The sequence below is a fragment of the Lissotriton helveticus genome, chromosome 7 (genome assembly GCF_964261635.1).
Source record: "Lissotriton helveticus chromosome 7, aLisHel1.1, whole genome shotgun sequence".
Lineage (NCBI taxonomy): Eukaryota > Metazoa > Chordata > Amphibia > Caudata > Salamandridae > Lissotriton > Lissotriton helveticus.
In genome coordinates this window covers 402,439,023-402,464,067 of record NC_136068.1, presented here as the reverse complement: position 1 = coordinate 402,464,067, position 25,045 = coordinate 402,439,023, and the positions used below count along the sequence as shown (strand labels likewise).

At 44.6% G+C, this 25,045-nt stretch overlaps 1 protein-coding gene across 7 annotated transcripts in view; it reads left to right on the top strand.

The window, feature by feature from the left end:
* Window positions 1–22,989, top strand: part of LOC144768531 (uncharacterized) — a 326,174-nt gene extending 303,185 nt beyond the window's left edge. For 4 of the 7 annotated variants that reach the window (XM_078652280.1, XM_078652281.1, XM_078652278.1 and 1 more), the window contains 2 exons: window positions 7,267–7,336; window positions 21,454–22,989. In XM_078652280.1, the coding sequence (XP_078508406.1) occupies window positions 7,267–7,336; window positions 21,454–21,570 (187 nt within the window). In that variant the 3' untranslated portion in view covers window positions 21,571–22,989. The remainder of the gene's footprint in view (window positions 1–7,266; window positions 7,337–21,453) is intronic. The other 3 variants (XM_078652283.1, XM_078652282.1, XM_078652284.1) reach the window with 2 other exon arrangements.
* The last annotated feature ends 2,056 nt before the right edge of the window (window positions 22,990–25,045 follow it).

Below are 25,045 nucleotides of genomic sequence, written 5' to 3'. Positions count from 1 at the left end.
GTGATATACTGTTTCATACTGAGGCTTTCTTGAGCCTGTACAGCACGAGCATGGACTGCGAAGCTAATAAGGTATAGAAATCAAACTCTGATTAGACGTCTGCAGCTGATGGTCAGACATGGACAAAGTACATTTGTATGCAGTACATAATACTTGATGGCGCTTGGGAGACCAAACAAACCATGTCTAAAGGAACGTTTTTTAATAATTTCACAAATGATGGCTGCTTTAATTAAATTTCATCCGGTTATAATTGTGGTCTTTTGAAAATCATGTTGCAAATACAGAAAATCATTGTTTTTACTGGACTAGAAAATATTGAGGCCTAATTCTGTCACGAAGTAACCTGTGGGCACCTTCTGGCCACTCCATTGAGGAGTATTGTTCTATAGCAAAGTACAGAGCTGTGGTGTGCGCTCTAGTCTATGCGCGCATACGCGATGACGCGGCGACGCACTAGACTAGAGCGGAGAGGCGGCGCATGCGCAAGGGGTATTTTAGATAGGCGCGAAAGACAAGAGCGGCAGTTGGCGACCGGAGCTGGGGACAGTTAGACGCTCGGCGCCCTTAGCTCTAGGATATCTATAATTTGTTGTAGAAGAATAAACCAGTGATATTTACAATTCTGATTCAGTGTGTTCTGTGGGAAACCAACATTACAGTGGCGACGAGGCTGGGACCTGGACACCACCTGGTGCAGGGACGACAGCAGACACCCCCACAGCCATCCTCATGAGTCAGTAAGGCTAATCACCGGCAAAGAAGAGCTAAAGGGCGTGGCAGCAGCGCAGCATCAAGGCAATAAGCTGAACACCAACCACACAAGTCAGGTCAGTGTGGCCCAAGACTCCAGGAGCCCCCAGACAGCATCCTGGCAACCAAGGGAGACTCCCCAGAGCCAGAGGAAAGGGGGGAGAGTGCACAGACTGCGCACAGTGCGAGAGGAAAAACCCCAGGGAGCCCAAGGGGCCAAATTGACACATCAGGGAGCGCAGGAGTGTCAGGTGAACCCACTCTAAGGAGGGCCCAGGAAGGAAGACCCAGAGGCGAGGAAAGAATGGCGAACCAGGCGTCAGCCCTGATGGCACCAGTTCCGTTCCTACCGAGACCAGGTGAACCCCAACTTAAATGGGAAGACTGGAAAGATTATTTCCTAAATTACATTGAGGCTCTGGGTGATGAAAGCGAAAGTGAATACACGCCGGAAAGGAAAAAGAGACTGTTGCTCCACAACTTAGGCCCAGAAGGGGTGAGGGTGTTTAAGAACCTGGTGCCCAAAGAGAGGGGTGCAGCGGAGACGGATGTGTTTGCGAATGCACTAGATGACCTGGACTGCCATTACCGCCCAGCGGTCTGCGTCTCGATAGACCGCTATAACTTCCAACAGCGGAAACAGGAGGCGGGAGAGTCCATTGATGATTACGTGGCAGCCCTTCGCCGTCTAGCAATCACATGTAGGTATGGAAACCTGCAGGATGAGTACATTAAGGACCAAATTGTAATGCACACCACCAGCAGGTCGGTGCAAGACAAGCTATGGGCAATGAATGAGACAACCCTGAAAGAAGTGGTGGCGATGGTCAAAAAGGCCGAAATGTCGAAGAGAGGCGCAGACGCGGCGAAAAGGGAAAGTGGCCCAAGACAGATGGTCAACAAAATTGAGGACGCACCACAATCCAGTAAACCCAAAAGCAATTACGGGGACCCGAGGAAAGATATGAGAGGAGCTGGGAAACAGATGACTCGCTCTGGCCAGGGATCAAAATTCGCATGCTACAGATGTGGCAGTGCAGCACACGCGGCCCAGGACAGGCGTTGTCCCGCGTTCCGCGCCAGGTGCTCGTTCTGTGGGTTGACTGGTCATTTCGAAAAAGTCTGCCGAAAGAAAGGGGCGAAGTCCACTGTTAAGTGCATCGATGCAGCAGCGGCCAACGTAAGTGAGGAAGACGAAGTGGATGATGATGATCTGGTCCTGTGCATAGAGGATCAAGTTTTGGACGTGTCCGGCAAGCGTAGAGACAAGCCCCGCACCGACATGCTCATTGGGGGCGTCAAAGTACACGTGGCCGTGGATTCTGGATCCCCCTGGACCATTGTACAAAGGTCGATATGGGAAGAGGACTTCGTGCCTGCCATAGGTCCTGACTTGATGCCGCCGGACATCAGACCCATCTCGTATACTGAGAATACCATCCCCCTGGTTGGGTGCAGGGACCTGGAGTTCGAATTCCGAGGACGGTCAGCCACGTGCACCCTGTATGTAGCTGAAAAAGGCCCGTCGGTACTGGGATGGAGAGATGCAGGTGATCTCGGTATCATACTCAACCCTGGGGGGAAAGAACAGATTCTACTAACAGACGAATGGCCCCTCTCGAAGGAGGAGGATTGGAAGGCAGCATACCCCACGGTATTTGAGGGCACGGTTGGAAAACTGGACAAATTCGTGCACAAGATGGTCATCAAGGAGGGAGCAGTACCAGTGGTGCATAAAGCACGGAACATACCGATGTCTACGAGTGAGGCGGTGCGCCAAGAACTAATGAGGCTAGAAGAGCAAGACATCATTGAACCAGTGGACAGTGCGGAATGGCTATCGCCCTTGGTGGTAGTCAAGAAGCCAAACGGCAAGGTCAGACTCTGCGTGGACCTAAGGGAGCTCAACAAAAGCCTCGTAGTGGAGAGATTCCCGCTCCCCAGAATAGATGAGATGCTGGCTAGGACTAAAGGGATCACCCACTTCTCCACCATAGACCTGACATCTGCGTATTACCAGATAGTACTGCATCCATCGAGCAGGAAGTACACAGCCTTCATAACGCCCTTTGGATGCTACCAATTCAAGAGAATGCCGTTCGGTCTGGCATCCGCTGCGGCCGTGTTCCAGAAACTTATGCACAGGTTGTTTAAGGACATTTCGGGAGTGCAATACTTCCAAGATGACATCCTAGTGATGGGCTCCGACAAAAGCGAACACGATAGGAAGCTACACCGAGTGCTGGGAGTGCTGCAAAGCAGGGGATTGACGGCGGAATGGAGCAAGTGTAGAATAGGGTCCCGCTCTGTGACCTACCTGGGGCACGAGATAGGGACGCATGGCATATCACCGAAGGAGCAAAATGTGAAAGCAATAAAAGATGCCAAGGCTCCAACTACCAAAGAGGAAGTGCGGTCATTCCTTGGAATGGCCGAGTATTACAGCCGGTTTGTCAGACATTTTGCCACCAGAACGCACCGGATGAGACAACTAATCAGGAACAATGCAAAATTCGAATGGGATGCGGAGGCCCAATCCGAATTCGAGTCCATCAAAGACTGTATCAGCCACGCCATTCCACTGCAAGGGTATGTCCCCACCGGCAAAACAGTGGTGACAACTGACGCAAGTGACAAGGGCCTGGGAGCTGTCTTGGCGCAAGAAAGGGAAGATGGTGCCAAGGAAACGATCTGTTTTGCATCCAGGGCGCTGTCCCCGACGGAACAAAGGTACAGCGTAATCGAAAAAGAGATGCTGGCGGTCACGTGGGCGCTGAGCAAGTTTCGTCAGTTCATATGGGGCACAAGATTCAGGCTTCAAACGGATCACAAGCCACTTATCAAGGTGTTGACGTCATCGGGTCATGACACGGCCACCCCGAGAATAGCGAAGATGACCTTGAAGTTGCTAGATTATACATATGATGTAGAATACCTTCCAGGAACGCAGAACAAAGTAGCTGATTACCTCAGCCGGGCGGCAGCAATGGAGGAGGCGCCAGGTGAGGCCCAGGACACAGAGGAGATGGTGGCCAGTATGGAGGATCACGAAACGTCAATCAGTGCACAAGACTGGCAGGCAGCTTACGAGCTCGATGAGGAAAAGATGGAAGTAAGGAAACACCTTACCATGGGCTGGCCGGACAAGAAGAAGCTCAAGGAGGGGGTGCGACGATTTTATGAAATGAGGGAGGAAATATCCCTGAGTGACTCAGGAATATTCTTGTACAGAGGAGAGAAAGTGGTGCCCCCAGTGACACTGATACCAAGACTGCTGAATTTGCTCCATGAGGGGCATTTGGGCATCGTAAAAACCAAGGCGCTGGTCAAACAGATGTATTGGTGGCCGGGAATGGATAATCACATTGAGAGGCAAGTGAGGGAGTGCGAACAGTGCCAAGGAGCGGATAAGGTGCTTCGCCCACTCAGACCAGCTCTAGGGAAGTTCGACACCCCACGAGGCCCGTGGGAAGAAGTGGCCATTGACATTCTGGGGCCTGTGCTGGACAGCAGAGGAGTGAATAAGTACATTTGTGTGATAATTGACAAGTACTCCAAGTGGCCGGAAATAGACTTACAAGAGTCGATGGACACGGAGACGATCCTTAAGTTTCTAACCTCGGTGTTCCTCAGAGAAGGAATACCCAAATCCATTCTTAGTGACAATGGACCGCAATTTGTGTCAGACAAGTGGGGGAGATACATGAAGAGGAATGGGATCGAGGTGAAACACACGGCTGTGTACCATCCGGCTTGCAACGGCCAGGTCGAAAGGTTTAACAGGGTGCTCATGGGCTCCATCCAGGCGGCCATTTCGCAAGGAAAAGACTGGGAGGTGGAAGTGATGAACATGCTGTGGGCCTACCGGATAACGCCCTCGGTGGTGGGGTACAGTCCGTTCCAAGTGCTTAGGGGACGTCATCCCTTCACCCGGGACAATGTAGCATGGAGGGAGAAGACCATCACCAGCAAGTGGTCCCCGGCGGTGGTGCAACACAACCTGGAGAAGGCCCAGAGGATCTACGCAGCCCACTATGACAAGCGACGAAGCACAAAGGACACGGCATTGGAAAAAGGGGAGTGGGTTAGGATCAAACTTCCCACTCTGCAAAAGAAAGGCGAAAGTAAGTTCAGCCAGCCGCTACAAGTCAAGGAAGTGCGTGGTAGGGCGGCTCTCCTCAGCGATGGGAAGGTCTGGTCGCAAGACCGCATGGCCAGAGTTAACAAAATATTAGTATGGCCCAAGGTTGAGGTGGAAGAGAGTAGCATGAATGACCAGGAGGCCAGAGCCTTCTCGGAGCAGGGCACGGATAACCATGAAGAAGGTGCAAAGGACGACAGTGAAACGGAAGCCTGGGGAGCCAGGATTTCCGAAGGCCGTGATGCACAGGCGGAAGCAGAACAGAGAGCAGATGCGAGAGAAGCTGGGGTGTCCCGAGGAGAGACAGAAGTGTCAGAGAGCATGCCGGTAAGACACACCCGCAGCGGAAGGGCAGTTATTGTGCCCTCTCGTTATAGAGACTTTGAGATGGAAGGACAATAGATGGGTGCTGCCCTCTCCGGGTGCCCCACCAAGACTATTCACAGTTGAAGGACATTCAACCTGGTGGGAGGGGGGAACACGTTACCTGTTTTCATTTAAAGGAGGGAGATATGTGGTGTGCGCTCTAGTCTATGCGCGCATACGCGATGACGCGGCGACGCACTAGACTAGAGCGGAGAGGCGGCGCATGCGCAAGGGGTATTTTAGATAGGCGCGAAAGACAAGAGCGGCAGTTGGCGACCGGACCTGGGGACAGTTAGACGCTCGGCGCCCTTAGCTCTAGGATATCTATAATTTGTTGTAGAAGAATAAACCAGTGATATTTACAATTCTGATTCAGTGTGTTCTGTGGGAAACCAACATTACAAGAGCCAAATAAACATTTAAAAATATAAATACTATTGATCACGTGTGGATATCACACAACTTCCTGAACTGTCACACTAATTTCTTGCATTTAACTATTACAGTCTTAGATTCACCACCCAATTTTCTTTCTGGTCTCCCAGTAATGCTATATACACGTTTACATTAAAATACGTGCTCTAAAGGGTATTTTCCTTGGGATTACTTGGGGCATGTTTAATTTTTGTAGCACATTAGCTGTGATGGCGGCATTCCTTAGTGTTTTTGAACTATGCCACAAATTTATATTTCTGATTGTAACAGTTAGCGGTCTAGTGGCCAACTCAAACGCATCCACCACATCCGCAGGCCAGGCGTGGCCTGCGGGGTTAAATAAAAGGGGGGCGGCCGCTTGAGGTCGTCACTTCCGACCGAGAGCGAAAGTGTGATCGAAGTCTTTTCAGCGCTGAGCGTTCCTGCCCCCGCGTATGCAACGCTGTGCCGGTTTGTGCCCCCAAGCTACAGCGTGACACTGATGGTCAGTATTTATGCTATCATTGCATTTGTGTCGCCCGTTATTCAAGCTGTAGCTCAGTGTTACAGAGTGAGCACATTTGACTGTTACACAAACATTTCTATAGTACTTCCATTATTCTCCCTGAGGACAGTTTCTAGGTGCGGGAAGGGGCACTTAGATGCTTTTTTGAACTACTAAGGGCCTCTAAGTACGAGTAGATGGCTTTTTCTTAAATTATGACAGTAAACTTTAGTGCAATTTTAGTGGTTCCTTTGTGCTTTTATTAGCATCTGAACAACACTTTATTGAAGAACGTGCTCCCTAAAATCTTTCCAGATTGTACCTATATAAAAAAGAATGTCTGCGTCAAATGTCACTAATCGCACCCATTTTTATAAACCACTCTTTGGAGCCTCTCTCTTTGGAACCTCAGTTATGTGTTTTATTGTATGTTACATTGGCTTATTGAATGAGACATGATATCTCCCTCTGGTTTTAGTGCGTGAAGGCCAAGAGCCAGCATCTTTGAAAATTGTTCCATCACCACTGCTCGGGTGTGGTGCGCCTTGACCCTAGACACAGTCCCATTTCATCACAGTTCACCCACAGGAAGGGTCTGTCTGTCTGGCTGACTTAGATTCCAGCCCCATTGTTCGGTCTCCACTCTTTCTATGCCTCCTCTGTGCCCAAGGTGTCCCTGGCTTTGCCAGCCATTGATCTTCTGCCCCTTTCTTTTTTCATTGAGGGAATGTCCTTGTTACCAGCTGAGACCTGATTCCTGTCCCTGTGGCAATCTATTCCACATCTCAGCTGCCCATCTGGTGGCTCACACGTTGGTGTGGCGCCGCGGCCAGGGCGACTGACGCTGGAATCTGGGGACCACGGTTCGATCCTCGGCTCCGGCACCATGTGACTCTGGGCAATAGCTCGCTTAATCTTCCCGACGGCGCCTAGAGACCCTTACGGGTGATTGTGCGCTTTACAAATGTGGACTTTACTCTCTGCTTGACGTTCAAATCCTTTGATTCTCAATCTTACTACTTCTGTTCGAACACCTCCCAACAGCTGCCTTGTTCACATGCTCAAAACCTCTTTACTGTTCTTTCAGATCCACACAAAGAGCACGGCACAAATCTGGAAAATATTACCCACGGGAAAACCCGGATTACGCTCGACGGGTAAGGTTGCATGATATTCTATCCTTAACCGTAAAATGAAATGGCGCCTGGGAACAGAACCAATAAAGGGGTTTGAAGAAGGGATTAGGAAAAGATGGGGGAGAGGGGGGGTCTTGTTAATGTGTCTTATAAGACTGGCTTAAAATATGGTCTTTCTGCTATTGCCTAATTAAGGTGACCTCACACTGGCCCTTTTGAAACTATTTTTCTCCATTTATTGTTAGACATTAAGATTATTACTTGTGAGGGGCTCTCTTCACAAGCATGTTGAAGATCTGTGGGATCAAGATTGAGAGCCTCACAATAATACTGTAATAAACCATCTCCCTCCAACCTATGCCTGCTCAGAACCATAAACTATAAATAAAGTATCTCAGCATGGACAACCCAGTGCAGTAACGAGCTAAGTGGACTATGATCTAAAGGAATACCATAAGGGGACCTGCAGATCTGCTCAAAGCTGTCCGCTAAACCATTAACGGTGCATCTGTCTCACACTTCTTCATACAACACGCTGCTACACACTGTGTCCCATAACTCGATAACCGCACCTTGGTGGTCATCACGCCTTACAAAAAAACACTTCAAAACAAAGATAAAATGCTTGCAACCACCACACACCCTACATGGTGTAAGATGCTGCGAAGGTAAGTGCACTGCTGTCCCACATGGGGGCAGTATGCCGTATATGAATGCTACAAAACAATGAGCCCCGAGCTTTCAATTGTTTTGGTGTACATTGCAAATCCTGTATCACAGTCACTCTGCCACTCTTGGCCAAATTCTGCCCATTGGCTAGGTTTTGGATCGGCTCATCTCCACTCGCACTCAAAGTCGAGTTTCAGCAAATACTAGAAAAACATTGTGTTGGTAGACCGGTCTGGGGATGCACACTGGCCGCCAACGCAAGGCAGCATATGCAGCACCTGTTCACTGCAGGGCACACCATAGAGGTGTTTCCAGCTCTCCGTTGCAATCACACGGAGCACTAGTCAGACAAAAGGTTTAAGGAAGTGGGGTCCAGCACATTTTTCCTTTTCAATGCCTAATCCGACACCTCCAGCTGATCGCAGTGTCGTGCTAAACCAATTATTAGCATGCTATTTATTTTTTTAAGGAATATTATTGTTATCCCATTAGCTGGGAGATACTCTCATCTGCATTTGAAGAATGTCTCTACCCTCTCACCCACTGGGTTGTTTAACCCTTGACTGTCTAAAAGGCAAAAAAGCAGATTGTCTGCAACATTTTATTTAGCATTTGGCAAGTCTACCATCAGCCATGCTTAACTTGTCTGTCCACAGTATGGTGCATTGAGCTGCTTGTAGTATTGTCAGCGGTGGAGACCAAAATACCAGAATTGGCTGAAGGTGCTATACTTGACAGGGAGCCTCTTGTCAGCTATGTTGCAAAATGTTACAAAGTAGTCTAGTCCACTTAAAAAAAACAAAAAAACTGCTGGGTCGTAGGTAAAACCAAAAGTAAAATGTGCTCATACATTTTGTGACCGTTCAGTCTTTTATTTCCATCATGCGTTAAAACAAGCACTGGAAATATGTATAGTGTATACTTTTTATAGCGAAAATCAGGGCCAGACTAGCCGTAGTGTGCACCGGGCATTTCCCCTGTGGGCCGCTAGGGTGGGGGCTGATTGTGGGCCCCTGGGAGCCGTTTTTGTTACAGGGCCGTTTTTACAGCATAGCTGCAAAATCGCCCCCTGTAACAAAATCGGACGAAACTGGCCCTGGCAAATAGCTCTGCCGCTCCCAGCCGAGCTCTTTGCCAGGGCTAGTTTTGGGTCCCAGTCCGTTCCTGGGGAAAATGTTATACTACGCTCCACAGAAAAGGCACAGCATTAACAGCAGCGTAGCCTTCCCTAACACAAAGAATAAAGGAGAGGCAGCAGGAGGAGCATCATATGATGATCTCACAAATATAAGATGGGTACAGCACAGGCTATGGTATGTGTATTTGTAAAGTGCACTATCACCCTGGTGTTCTGTCGCTGAACTAAACAGGTAACTAAAGAGTGAGAGGAGGTAAAGGAATGTTTTATGCTCTCTGTAGTCATGAGCATACAGAATCAGCCACATTTCTTATCGAATTATCAATCATTCTTGTCCTCACTTACGATAGTGAACCTCACCTACTTAGTGTTGTATACTTTACATACAACACTCCTATCTAGCTCTGGAAAGCATTCATTAGTACTGCTGTTCACAGGTTGACACGTCTCCTAGTTAGAGATACCCTATTGTGGGTGAGATTATGTCCCCTTATGTAAACATGTATGTCATTTGTTGACATGCCCTTTGTTAAACTCTCAGACCTTTTTTGGTCGGACCTGGGCAGCCCATGCGCTGCTCTGCGAGGCATTCATTATATGAGTATGTACTTGAAGCCCCACCCACTCTCCGCCCATATTTGTCATTGTCCTTCTTAAATACTGGCTTCTGTTTCCTTAATAGGCTTGTTAGTCCCTTATTAGTACCGCCTTGTTTTACTCGGTATGTCTTATAGCCTGTAAGCACTATTCCTGTAAGCACTATTTTCTTTGAGTTTCTCCTACTGCAGGCACAACATGCTTTCCTGCACCTTTCAGCGACTCATACGCGCTTTCCCTTTTAAAGCAGCTCGAGGCAATTGGGGCCTCTTCTTTCAATGAAATAGGTCTCACTTTTAGGAGAGTTTGAGCTTTTGCCGTTATAAATTACAATAGCTTAAACGTTCGCAAATGCAAGACCGATTGCTTTGCAAATATTTGATGTTTGTCTTTCTCCACCCACCAACACTGCTGGATGCGGTTTATTTATTTTTAATTTACATTGCTTGGATGATTAACCCCTTCGACGCTCATGACGAGCTCAGCTCGTCATGAGGTACGCCTGTCGTACGCTGATGATGAGCTGAGCTCGTCGTGTAACGCGGGTTTTTAAAAAACTCAACGCACAGCGGGAAAACCGCTAGCGAGCATGAGGTTAAGTGAGCCGAGGCTCGAACACTGGTTCCCTGCTCCTGAGTCCGAAGCTCTAACTGCTGAACCACATCCTGTCCCTTCGACTTGTCTTCAAGGAGTACCCCATACAAAGTCTAGTCATTACTTGCTCTCACGAGACAGGCTAGAGCTCTGGGGTAGGTGTTCTCACACTTGGTTATTCTCTTTTTACAGCCTAGTTTTACTAGCATCAAACGTACTGGGTCAGAATGATGTCATGTGAATGTAATTTCTCAGCATCCATGACTATGTACATTTCCACACTATTGTTTTCCTGAAATGGAAAAACTGTAGCAAAAAAGACTGTTTCATGGAGTCTTTAGCATAGAAACCGAGCAGCGGCGCTGGAAGGAGGCTCAGCCCCTGCCCCTCCCCCTCTGATCTGAAGCCTGAGGAGCAGCAAAGGAGAGAGGCAAGCACCAGCACAAGAAGCATTTGCTATACAATAGGTCGATTCGATTCAAAATCTTTATTCGGATTACACAAAAATCCATAAAAGTACAATCATAAAATACAGTTCAGCATATTCAAAATTACAGTACCTTAAGTGCAATAGATGTTTATACAGTGCATATGAGTACAAGTAACAAATCATATATTTCCAACTATTAAAAAGGAGATCAATAATCATAAAGAGTACAAAATAAATTAAGGGCATTCCATACTTCTACGAACATTGAAAATAACTTTTAAGAAACTACTTGTGCGGAATATAAGTTCATCATTTTCTAATTTTAGGAGCATAAGATAGGACTGATTCAGTGAGAGAGGTCTATATTTTTTAAAATATGGGGTTAAAAACCATTTAATATATTTCATATAAAACTTACACATAAAAAAGAAATGTAAATCACTGTTTGCTTATTCCATCACAAGGACACGGAATATATCCATGTGAGCTGTGTCCCAAAGGAAAGCAGAGGGCAAACTTTATCGTTCCTGCTCTCATTCTAAAAAGTAGCGATCTTTCCCAATTGCACATAGGTAATATCAAATACAATGGTAGTTGATGAGTTAATAAATCATTATTAATATAGGACACAACAGTTTGTTTACGCATCTCTTCTGACAGTCTATTTCCATTATAAATGGCATATAGTTCAAGTTGAACTTCCTTTTTATCAGACCTCTTAATATGGGATGGATTGTCAAAGAGGTCTCCTCTATCTATGCTAGACAAACTTTCTTGTATACCTCGGAGCCATGGGATCTTATTCCATTTGTCACAAGCTAAACACTCACTTAAAATGTCCTGTGTTAGGCTAGCATAATCATTTGCCCAGATAGCCAGCCAAAATAGTGCGGGCCTGGCAGCAATAAAGTCACTAATATAAGGAATGTTCAGCTCTGAGTGGCAAATAAATCCTGATGAAGAAATGGGAACCCCCAATAATTTCCTGCATAGCCGATTCTCTTCTTTTTGTATGGCGGGGGTTTTTAAAGAACCCCATATTTCGGCGCCGTAGGTTGCCACTGGTATACATTGGAGCCTATATATCTTTAAAATGGCTTTAGTTGCTCCAATCTTCCTTGGTCTGGGGAGGGATAAAATTGAATTTATAGCCTTTGAGAACTTGCCTGTGGCGCGGGCGATATGCCCACCCCACAGGCCGCTCGCAGCAAAGACTATACCTAAGTAAGGAACATTTTTAGTTGAGAGCAGCTTATCAGCTCCTATCGTAATTGAGTTTAGCTGCCTAGCACCCGGCCCACAGGACATGATGAATGATTTTTTAAAATTTACTTTAAGATCCAAATTCCCCATATAAAATGAAAACCGGTCTTGCATTTGTGAGACTTTGAGCTATTGGCATTGTTAAATGACAATGCCTTTTATTTATTGTGTTGGTTTTTAAAACAAATAAAAGGCATTGTCATTTACAATGCAAATAGCTTAAACTCTCGCAAATGTGAGACCTATTGCATTGCAAATGTTTGTTGTTTGTATCTGGTTCAGCTAAAAAAAATGTGACTGATGCCTTACTACCGAAACACAATGGTTGAGCAATGGACTGCACTCCTTATTTCCACTGACATTATTACCCCTTCATTGTCAGGCTCCTTACTCTGGATTTTAGATCTTGGTAGCTCACATCAAATCTTGCCAAACAGTCCTTGATTCATGGGGCATGCTATGCAAGTGAATTCAATTCTTTCAAGTATTGTAAGGGAAGGCAACAGCAGCAGAAACACAACCTCTTCACAGAACAGGTACATTTTCAACTAAAACAGTGCAAGATTCCCTCCTTCAGAGGCCAGGTACAGCTTTCCACTTCACACAACATGCACAAATTACTCCGCAGCAGTGCAGGCTTTGCTTTCTCTCAGAACTAGAACAGCATGGCAGTAGCAAAGCTGACTTCTTTGGCACAAAAGGCAGTGCAATTGTCCTTTTACTGCAATACACATTCTGAAGGTCTGAATAGAGGAAGCGTTCACCAACAAAACATGTACCGTTTAGGCGTTAGTGTCATGAATATTACAGACAGATCTCTAGAGTGGGTATTGAACTTACTGAGAGGAATGTATAGGTGGTGGATGAGTGAGTGAATACTGAAGTGCTGACACCATTCTTACCTTATGAACTCCAATGTACACCAATATAGGCCTAGGTAGTTGCCCGACCTTTTATGTACATTTGTCCTACCATTGTTCTACATAACAGTTCTGGTGCTGACCTTTTGCCTAGTGAGTGCTGAATAAATGTTGTGCTTTTCTCTGAAAACTAGCCTCATTTATTATGCATGAGGATTCTTAGTATCAAAGCAGGATTACCATCTTCTGTATATTAACTCTGTACAAGGGCCACCACTATCGCCATCCTTGGCCGACATGCCCACAGTACCATGACACATCTAGGTAGAACCGCTGAGAGTTCCTTTCGGGTATATGAGTACCCCATCTTTGCTGGGCAGGTCAGAGGAGAAAATCTTCCATGATGACCTGAGACGCTGAAGTCTCTGCATGTATACACCAGCACACACTGGTCTGACATCCCTCATGGGGTGTCCAACTCGAGACCAAGACGGAGTCCTTCATTCTCTTACAGCAGGTAATGGGTTTGGCTCTTTCCAAGGGGGATTCTTGGCTATACACCTACATACATGCTAGGTACACTTAGCTACATCTAGTTAGGGTTTGCATCATAGGAGTACTCGTGATTACTGCCATGCATCTATATGTCTGCATATATTCACTGTTTTAGCACCATGGTAGAATTCTCCCTTTTATTTACTCTGTTGGTGCTAGTAATCATAACTGTCTAATGGTTGTTGCAGCACACGTATTTTATACTAGAATGATGCTGGTTCAATAAATACTTATTGAAAACGTCCCCACCGTTCATTCTGTGTATCTCTCTGAGACAAAGTGAGCACGAGTGACTGAGCAAAGTACTGTACTGTTTCCACGATCCCTGAGGGGTCATGGTTGTCGTGTTCGATAGTTGCCAGGAACTATTCGTTCTTTGGCAAGAGAAGCTCATAGTGGCACTGTAAGCTAGCTGGTCTACAGGTGAACATATCCTGTGGGGGTGTCTGGAATCAGTCTGGACACCAATCCCATAGTTTGTTGTCTAAACGTGCAGATCCTGTATAGATTTATAGGAGCTACACGACATGGCTCCTCCAACGTTGGTTTGGTTCTTACTTAACGGTTAAATCTGAGTAGTTCGTGCTTTCTCATAGACCCCTACTCACATTTACCCAGAGATGTCTAGAGTGGGGAGGGAAAAATCCGCCACAGCTGTGTAGGCATATCCTATGTATTGACTGTAGGTATATTCAAGCTTGAAGGACAATAGTTCTCGAACATTGTGCAAAACCATTTCTCTTTTTCAAGATTCCACCCATAATGTCTCAAAGAGCAGACACAGGGGATAGAGGTACTAGTGGGGAGGAAGCTGAGCAAGATGGTGCTATAAACATTCCTGAAAATTGTAGAAATGTACTTGCTACAAAATTAGGCAATTTTGGTCTCTCAGCGTTAGGCGGGACTGTAACCTTCGTGATTGAGGCCCACGGGGCATACAGAACTTAGGTGTTCTATTCATGGGTCAAATTCCCACCTGCAGATGCATGCACAAATAAATTTCATTCTTACACTTTAGATGAGATAGCAGATGAATACAATCCATATGAGGACATAGAAGTCCTGTTAACGTACCTGGAACATATAAACTGCTTTAAAGGTGCCCTCCCACATAAAGAAAAAGTGAAACTCGATCCGCTCAGCTGAGACCGAGTAACTTGGCCGGTTCTAGCTGCTTACACACCGGACTCAGAAATTGACACATTGCCATCAGCAGACTTCTATCCACTCACAAAGAAATAACAAAAGTTTGAATAAATCTAACACAGTTCGTTATGCAAAATCTTGCACTTCAACCTACAAGGGTCATTCCAGCATGTCAACTACAAGGGACTGCAACAAAAATTACCCCAAAAACGCTGAACGAGATTATGGGAAGAATGCTGACTGAACGTGAGCAAATGCCATTCTGGATAGCACAGAAAATAGAACAGCTTGAGGCAGTGTTTCCACACACAGGCGCACAAGAAAAACACAGAATACTTACAATGTGCTTGCCAGTGGGGATTGCTGCCCCAATATAGGATTGTACCGCTTGTTAGTTTTTGCTGCCATTTATACCAGAACACATGGTACCCCCTCAATAGCGGTCATAGCAGAATTATTGAAACAAATATAGAATTAATACAGGCAGACCCTGCCCTGGTCTTAGGGATGAAATTGATAGGCAATTTTTCCCAGGTATCAACCATCATGTTAGCAAACCTAAAAGGGGAGGCAGCTGTGGTGGCACTATGCCCATGCCTGAGGGAATGCACCCCTGCACAACAGGAGCAAGAATTACCTAAAATTATCGAAGAGACATACGCTACACTGGGTAGAGAATTTGCGAGCTAGACCTGTGAAGCTACAATTGATGGGTAATCCTTAAAATGTTAACTCTAAGCAAGCACCCGACTATTCCAAAAACAAATGGGATAATAAACATTAAAAAAAACAAAATACATCAAAAGCACGGGTGGGTCTCCTCAACAGGAGTTTTCTGACAGGAAATATAACCTTAGGAACTGTCACAATATAAAGAAAATCTGACCTGTATCAGGCTATGATACACGTTCCTCTAGTTCCTTTCAGGGTTCATCAAAAAACTCAGAGGAAAGGACAGTCAGACCAGAGATCAGAAGAGCGAGTCAAGCCAAGAGACACACATCACACGTCAAACTACATTATCAAACAAGAAGATAAATCAAAATCAAAACCTCAATTCTAAAAGGAGGTAGCTGGAGTTAAAATCAGAAATGCCCAGGCTACCGAGGACTCCACTTCTGAACGTGGAATGGGCTCTGATGATGCTAAACAGTGCTGAAGAAGTAACAATAGCTTGCCAGAACCTGATGGAATTTCTGGCGACAGCAGCATTGAATGAGCATATCACGGTGGAAACACATGATACAAGGGGAAATGTCCCACATCAGTTATATGAAATGACACTCCAGATAGAGGTGGACAAACATTGTAGGGTCTCTTTTAGGAAAACCTGACTTATGGATAGGATATCCTTTTGGCTGAAAAAGTTTGGCCACCTGAGTTTGTTATGGACTGCCCAAAAGGCAAAACCATCATTTTACCGGCTTTCTCCAACCTCGTTCTACTAGAACTAAAACACTTGTCACACGCAGGAGTGGGCGGTAGAACTGGCTCCTGCATTATACCACAATCATGTAGGGTGGGATGCTGAGTCACCTCACCATGAAATCCTAGTAAAACCTACTCCAACTCCACAGAGACAGTACCTAATAACATATGAGGTAAAAAAACAAGTCACGAAGACCTTAGATCAACTTGAATACCACGGTGTAATAGAGAACTGCACCTCTTCAATGAATAATCCTTTATTTCCTGTAATGAAACCAGACCATCTAGTTTTAGACTCCGGTATTTGAACACAAAAACATGAGCAGTACAAAATGCACACAGTGCCGCATTAATGAGTAACATTGTGCAGAAGAAATGCAAAAAGACATTAGATATCTCAAATGGATTCTCCTAGCAAAATATAGCACCTGAAAGCAGGTATTCGACTGCATTCTCGGCCCTCACCTCTCAACATCAATTTTGTAGATTGCCCCAAGGGTATGAGAATAGCCGCGGGTTGTTTTCAGCAAGAGCATCAGAGTTACTTCAAAACTTTGAGGAGTCATTGTCCTACATAGATGATATTTATCTAGTGGATGATGAACTATTGGATCATTTGACCAGTGTGAACAACATAATTCTGAGGTTCGCCTCTGAGGACTATAAATTCAACTTTAAAAAATCAAAAATGTCCCACCTCAATGTCCTATTTTTAGGATATGTGATCTTAAGTGAAGGTAAAAGCCTAGCAGCTATTTTTCTAGAAAAATGTGCATTACTCCAACCTCCAAAAACTCTGGAAAATTTACAGTCCATTTTAGGATTCCCAAATTTGGGCAGAACATACATTCTGGATTGCGACAAAAAAGTAAAACCGTTTCTACAACTTGATTAGAGCTGATTTTTCAGCTCGACATTGGGCACAGGAACACATATAAGTTCTCCGTTCCTTATAAGCTGACACAATAGCTTCCAAACACTCACACACATGTGTAAACACCACAAATTTGGTGATCCGTGTAATCACAGGTCAATCCGGGTACACTTACCTAACCTTCAATGAAGGCGAAACAGTACCCATTGCACCCAGATCTCTTTTGTACACAAAAGCTAAAATGCTTTTTGCATCAACGGAAAAAATACTAACAGCTGTACAGACTGCTGAAGTGAGAGAAAGAGCACTAGCTCAGGGGAAACGCATAATTGTCGTGACTTCAGTACCAACATTAGAGGCTGTTACAAAAGTGAGCATTATAAAAGCACGCATCCATGATGTATACAATCGGCTAATTTTCTCACTGCAACAGATGTAGATAGTAAGCATCCCAGGTCTACACATTTGAGTGTAGGCATTTCCACAAGATAACCATAAGACACACAGTCCTAAAATGGGAGCGATATACAAATTTACAGTTGGCTAAGCAAAATATTCTCTCCTAAGGGGGCCCAAACAGGATTCTCACAGAGCAAACAGTTGATAGCCATATTTTGTAACAAGGGATAACCAACACCAAAACCACTGCCTACTATGGTAATCTCGGAGATACCATGTAATAAAACACCAGTCCTTATACTTTAATATGTATAACAATCGAAACACAAATCCCTATCGACTTTAGCATATGCTTTTCACAATAAATACATATGTCCTAGTGCCCATATCATAACATTTCATCATAAACAAATAAGGCCTATAACATTGATCATAGCTTGCCACCATACACTACTCATTCCTGCTGTTTCGAGCATAGACTTTGCCACAATTTTGAAAATCCAATGCACGGAGTCTGTGTCGTGGAAGCACACAAAACCTGCCCAATCAAATCCTGTAATCGTCGGAACCAACATAGTCTCTCAGTAACACTCGGAGCTCTTTTTTGGTTGGTCACATATGGTTAGGTGACAGTTAAACTGGCATCTCTGACCTAACAATTCATATAGATTAGTGCAGGCGTGGGCATCCCATACTGTTCACAAACGCAAAACTTGACTCTGAAGTCTAAAGTTAATGATGTACGGGGAGGGTACTGGGACTTCAATACATTCCACATAACCGCCCTCCTCCCATTTGTGCTGCTGCCAGAAGAGCAAACCAAACACTGTTATCTAAGACAATTTAGCAGCATTAGTGTTGTCTGTGCCCCTAAATTTTCCAGGTCAAGCAGCTAAACTGCTGCCGGCTTAGACAGCTGGATAAATAACATAATCACAGCTGCGTGGAGGGGAATCTCCTTTTTCTGTGGAAGCACACAACTTCTGCCCAATCAAAGCATGAATGCCTGGCTACTAACATAAGCTTTTATTAGGTTGATCACATTACGTCTGGTGACAGACTTGACCAATACAGAAAACCTCCAATGTTAGATGCTGTCTTCCAAGTCCAATTTACAGTCTGTGACATTTTTAATTCAGGGAGCTGTGGGAGAGAATGCCTTAAAAGTTGACCAAATCAGTTGTCACAAATTTTACAGCCCAGCTATACACTGCATAATTTCCCTTTCTAATAGCAGCACAGACCAGTTTAGGTAGTCTTTGTTCATAGACATGAAATTGATTGAGCGGCAGAGACGTTTTAAGGCAAGAAGCAAAAAGGACTATGACCCAGGGTCCCCACCTTCCAAGGAGTCGCCTGATAAAGTGAGTGAACAGTTGAAATTCCTGCAATAATGTCACTCATAAAAACTGCTTCTATTTTCTAACTTCACAGCGGAGCTTGCTTAACAGAAACTTACGGCCACATTTACTAAGGGTTTGCAATACTTGGGTGGGTTAGTGCAACCACCCGTTTTTTTAAACATTTGATGCAAAGCCTGATCTACTGAAGATAGCTACACTGTGCTTAGTATCCAAAGCAATGACATGTTATTGAATGAGATCCTAACATGGAGAAATGCTTTTATTGATGTAAAGATTCCACACATTGCATGTGTGCTGCACTCTACAGCCTTAACCCTCGCACTCTCAGCCACATTGTGGATTTTCTCAGGCTTTTCATATAATTTCTCTTGCCTTCCTTCACCTTACATCTCCCTTAAACCAGTCTCTTACCCTCTTTCTCTATTTCAGCTTTCTCTGCCTCACCTTTGTCTACCCCACCTCTCAATAAACCCAAAATATCTCCCTCGTTACTTTCGGTCTCATCTCTCCACCTCCACTCACTCTCTACCTCATTCCTTTCTCTCTACCTCACTGCATTTTTCCCATTCGCCCTACCAGTATCTCGCCTCCCTCTATCTCACTTCCCACACAACCTAATTTCTATCTCTCCTGCTGTCCCCACCTCACCTCCTCTTTGGTTGATTCTACCTCTGTTCTTTCCTTTACCTCTCTAAATATCCTACACATTTCTGGGTACCTTAATTTCTACAGCTCTTTTTCGCTAACACCAACTCACATATCTTTTTTTGGTTGATTCTACCTCTTTGTTCTTTCCTTTACCTCTCTAAATATCCTACACATTTCTGGGTACCTCTATTTCTAGAGCTCTTTTTCGCTAACACCAACTCACTTCTCTCTCTTTCCCCTTCGACCTCGATCTCCCCTTCGGCTCTCCTCTACATCAACCATCTCACTCAACCTCTTTTTTAATAGATCTCTCTACCTCCAAATAGCTTATTTTCTGCCTCACAACTCTACCTCTGTATAAGCCTTACCTCTTTCTCTATTTCACGTATGTCTCTCACCTTCCTCTTTACGCTCCAGTTCTCCTTCACCCGTCTACCTTTCTCTCTTCCTCACAACTCTTTACCTGACCCATTTTTCTATACCTCCTTTCATATTGCTCTCAACCGTTCATATGTTTCAAGACTCTTTACATCTACTTCTTTCTAACTATACCTCACTCAAATTGACCTTTTCTACATCCTTTCTTTCGCTCTACCTCACCTCTTGAGTTACTCTACTCCTCTAGCTCTCCAATTCTTTTTTTTTTTTTTTTTTTTTCCCCATCGCTATTGCTCTTTACCCCTCTCACACTCTAAAACCTTAACTCTCTGCCTGTCTTTTACTACCTAGGTTTCCCTATTTCTGCCTTTTCGCTTTCCCTTTGGATATCACACCTTTCTTTATTTACTTTACTTCTCTCCCTACCCCATATGTTTCCACATCATCTCTCTCTACCCTCCTCCTTCCTCTACTTCATGTATCTCGTATTAGTATTTTCTTTGTTTCCTGTACAACTTGTTAATTGTGCCCGGTTCCTTTTCTCTGACTCAGCAGGGTTACATGTAACTGTTTAGTCAGAAGTGCTGAAGTATAAGGAGGATAGGGGGGGACAGGTAAGAGGAAGAGAAATTAGGAGAAAGTTATTAGATTGTTACCAACTGAAAATCCTCACTGTACCGCTTTGTTTGCCATAAGTTGGCAGGGTATGCTCAGACGTGAGTCCCTTGCTCACTTTGCCACTGGATTGAAACCGGTCCTAGGAAGCTTGTTTCCGGTCCAGGGAAGGCATGGCTTGGCAGTTCGGGCTGGACTGTTCCCATGAGGCACAGGGTCAGGCTGATTTGCATATATTAATGTCTGAACTGGGGTGGCAGAGTGGGCTAAAGAACGGTGATGGATTAAACCCAGATCTGTTGACTGGGTGTGAGTGTTTGATTGGTTCAGATGCTCCATCCATCACCACCCCCATTTGTACCGCTTTGATTTTAACTGCAGCATACAAAAACGTGATGATTGGAATGATTGAACTAATCTCAGCCAGTGCTATTTGCTTGGGATGCATCACAGTCCACTATTATTTTGCAAACTATGCCACCTTAGTTCGGACTCGGCCATATGAAAATCTGTCTTGACCCAGCTCAAATGGGAACAGCTCAGCCTAAACTGCCAGGCCAGGACCTCTCTGAACCAAACACAACCAACCCAGGACTAGTTTGCTGCTATTAGGGGTCACCAGCCAGGTATACCTTGTTTCCAGCGGTGCAGTGTGCACAGGACTGACTTCTCAGTACACCTGTCCCACTTAGGGTGGCACACTGAAATATACAAAAAAGTGATGGATCGAATGCTTCAAATATTCTCAGCCACTGGTAATTATTCAGGCTGCTTCCCAGTCCATCGTTATTTTGCTCACCATGCCACCTCAGCTTAGACCCAGCTGTGTCCAAATCGGTATTGGCCCTGCTTCAATTGGAACAGTACAGCCCAAACTGCCAAGCCAGGTCCTCCCTAAACCGGAACACATGGCTTGTGATGGTAACTGGCTTTGGGTGGTAATTATATACTTACAGATGGGCTTCCCCTAACTCTGAAGATGAAAAAAGATGCACTTAGTTTATGTTCAGGATGGGGTGAAACTGGCTTTGGGTGGTAATTATATACTTACAGATGGGCTTCACCTAACTCTGAAGATGAAAAAAGATGCACTTAGTTTATGTTCAGGATGGGGTGAAATGAAGCAGATTTTTGTTTTCCATGATTAAAGATGGCTGACTAATCCATTTTCTTTTCGCAGGTGGATGACATGCTCACCAAAATGGCAGTTGGTGAACTGGATGATTCTAATGTGCTCTGTCCAAGCAAGCCTGCAGTTGTTCACTCTCCCATTGTGAAGCATCCAGCAGCGAAGTAGTTGCATTCAGTAGTAAAAACAATGTTACCAAGAGTCAAACATTTCTAAGTTTGTATTGATCTGGCAGGACAGTGTCCTAGGAAAGGCTAATCCATTATTGGTCTCTGTTGGCAATACAGACAGTTTGGGGGAGGAAATGTGGGTTTCCATTTGATGCTTTCCAACTGCAAAATAATTGGTCCAAACAGCAGGATCGGGTTCGTCTACAATTGAGTTAATCTTCCTCAACACTTTTGGTGACAGGGAAGACCTCCTGTTTTTCCTGAATTTGTTGGTCTCCTGCATCTACTGATTGCTATTACTATCCATGTTACTCACATACTTGGGACATGAATCAGTTGTCAACCCTCTGGGGCTATATATATGCCCCTCCCATGAGTATCCGAGTGTTGTCCTACTCATTCTGACTCTAGTAGGTCTTCAGGCATCCTCATGTAAGGCCCTTCTAGAAGAAACGGAGCAAGTTAAATATTGAGATTGTTGCCCTCGTTATTGGTTTTATTTGGGATTTCATGGGATTGCGCCAATCTCTGGGGCTCCCTGTACCCTACCAGAAGGAGGCTGAATGTTTACTATGGTGCTTGAAATTGCTTGGTAGTTGTCAATACTTGGAAAGAATAAAAACATTTTTTTTTCCATTACTAGAATAGGTAATTTCAGATTAAAAAACATTCAAGTCGAATCCTGTTTTAATAATCCAAAAAATAAAGTTAATAAACCTGCAGCATGTGCCAACTGAACTGGTAAACATGTTTTTTACCTTTACATATATGTTGTTCCAAAACCAACCCTACCCTGCGGTCCTTATGGGGTGTTTCTGCATGGCAGCAACCCGTTAGTGTTCTTACGAAAAAATTACCAACTACAGGACGATCAATTGTCACACTGGGTTTATATAGTATTGATTCTTATTACAAAGTTTGTAATTCTGCTTTATGATCTAATTTCTGCACTCTGTATTGAGGTAATTGGACCCTTAACTCTGTATCCGGTTATTCCCGAAAGTGTGGTAAAGCACAATAATCAGGCTTTTGGGGCTCTAGCTGGTAACAAACAGTAGTTGTAGACAATTAATAGGTGAATTGTGGTTTGTGTTGATTTAGGTGCTGATGAGAAGAGTAGTTATTAGCCAGCGATGGAAGTGCTACTGTTTGGCTCAGTTAACTATGACGTACCGTTTGGTGAACACGTGGATGCTGGTAATGAGCATGACCCATTCCTGCACTGAATTTATCAAGCACCATTTCACCAAGTTGGTATCTTGACGTCTCGATTTTTTTTAATAGAATTTTTCGATATGCACTGCAAACTGAATCGCCTTCTCAGTTTGTCCTTTGTACAGCACCAAACGTTTTTTGTATCCTAGTTCGTTATAAGAATTGTAAAATAAGCTGAAGTAAAATAACTTCTGAGACAATACCATCAACTGTGTGGTTGTTTTTCTTTCTTGAAATGGTTGACACTGTACTTTTGGAGTTTTTCACAAGTAGATCAAAGTGAAGAGATTTTTGGAATCACTTTGCGTCTTGGAACTGTTGGGATTGAGAAGTACTGATCTACTAGCAAAATATGCAATGCCTGTGAGCTTCAAATTCGACAAAGTGTATGGGTGGGAATCAAGGTGTTAGCTGGTCCTCCCTCTCACTGGTCATTCTGCGCAGGTTGAAAGGTGGTGGCGCCACCAATAATGTGTGCTGCTTCTACATGTAATGGCTTTTCCATGTCACCTCGACCTGTGGTGGAAATGTGCCGAGACCCCACATTGAAAGCACAGGTCTCCCCCTGCTGTACCATTAAATCCAAATTTGTGTTTAGGTGATTTGCTGTAGTAATCCAAAATATTTTTTCTTGCTTGCTCCGGCATTACTCGTGATGCAAATGCAGTACACGCAGTTTTCAGGAGAGATGCGTCTTGCACCTCGTTTGCCAGCCTTATCATCCACCACCACCCCACTCAGACTTACGACCAGTTTGCTGCCCCATTCCCCAGCTTGTTTGGAACGCATACAGACCCGCCGACCATTTTGCCACCTTGGGTCGCAGTTGTTCAAATATCCTCTGGTCAGCCTGCAAACAGATTGTTGACCACCAACAAAATTATTTACCAAATGTAGTTTTTTTTAGAGAGGAAAAAATGATATTTAACAACCGGTGGCCGTCAGACACTGTTGGAGAAAACGGTGCTGGTAGTATTGTTGCTCTGTTAAATAATTCTTCCAGGCTACATAATTTCACACATATTTACATTAAACGAAGAACAAAGAAAAACTATTGACTAAAGGAAATATATAGGTATGAAATGGCAAAACTGCATGTGTTTTATTACAACAGAAGTGAAAAACGTATGGCAGACGTTTTTCTTTGCACAGTACAGCATAATAACATGACGCCTTAATAATTATCAAGGATACTAGGAGTTGGAGTAAATAAAGCTTACCTTCAAATAGAATGTTAAAAGTAAATAAAGCAGCAAATGGGACCCATGCCCGTGCAGATGCTCCTTAGAAAATATTATTTAAAGGGGCTTGAGTGGCAGGTGATTTAGGTATAAAAGGGTCTGCCCTTTACTCTATTTGATTTTCTTGCACTAGTAACATAGCTACCTCTGGTGTATGTTTTAAAGTGCTGCTACCTTGTAAGGGTAGTGCATGTAAAGGCACCATGCATGGATAGAAGACTGTTTGGGTGTTTGTATGCATGCATGGGTGGAAGGGTGTTTTTGTGCATACATGGATGGAAGACTGTGCATGTATGGATGGAAGTGTGTTTGTATGCATGTATGGACGGAAGGGTGTTTGTGTGCATGCATGAACGGAGCAGGGTTTGTGTGCATGCATGGGTGGAAGGATAATTGTGTGCATGCATGAGTGGAAAGATTGTGTGCATGCATAGATGGAAGGGTGTTTGTGTGAATGCATGGATGGAGGGGTGTTTGTGTGCATGCATGGGTGGAGGGGTGTTTGTGTGCATGCATGGGTGGAGGGGTGTTTGTGTGCATGCATGGATGGAGGGGTGTTTGTGTGCATGCATGGATGGAGGGGTGTTTGTTTGCATGCAAGCATGGATGAAAGGGTGTTTGTGTGCATGTACGATTTTTTTGCGAAGCGAGCACAGATCCAACTTCCCAACTGGCAATAGTCTTGATAAGGTAGAAGGTGGTGAGAGTGATTAAGAATAGGTATTGAGGAGTGCAAGGCATGAAAGACGGGCGCTACCAGCCTCCCTCACAGGACTGAAAAAACTGGGGGGGTCTCTGAGGGGTGTGGCTTAAAAGACGAGCTAAAACTCTGTGCTTAGCAAAGTGTGCCGCCCTGCCTGTACTTTGCGGTTTCTGTCATTGGATCCAGATATATGATACAACAAGTAACCTCATACCTACAAGTCAGGACTATTGGGTGGTTAGTTTCATTAGATAAATAAGCAGCAACTATGGCTTGTATATAATAATGAAAAAGCTTCCACTTAAAGCCCTGGT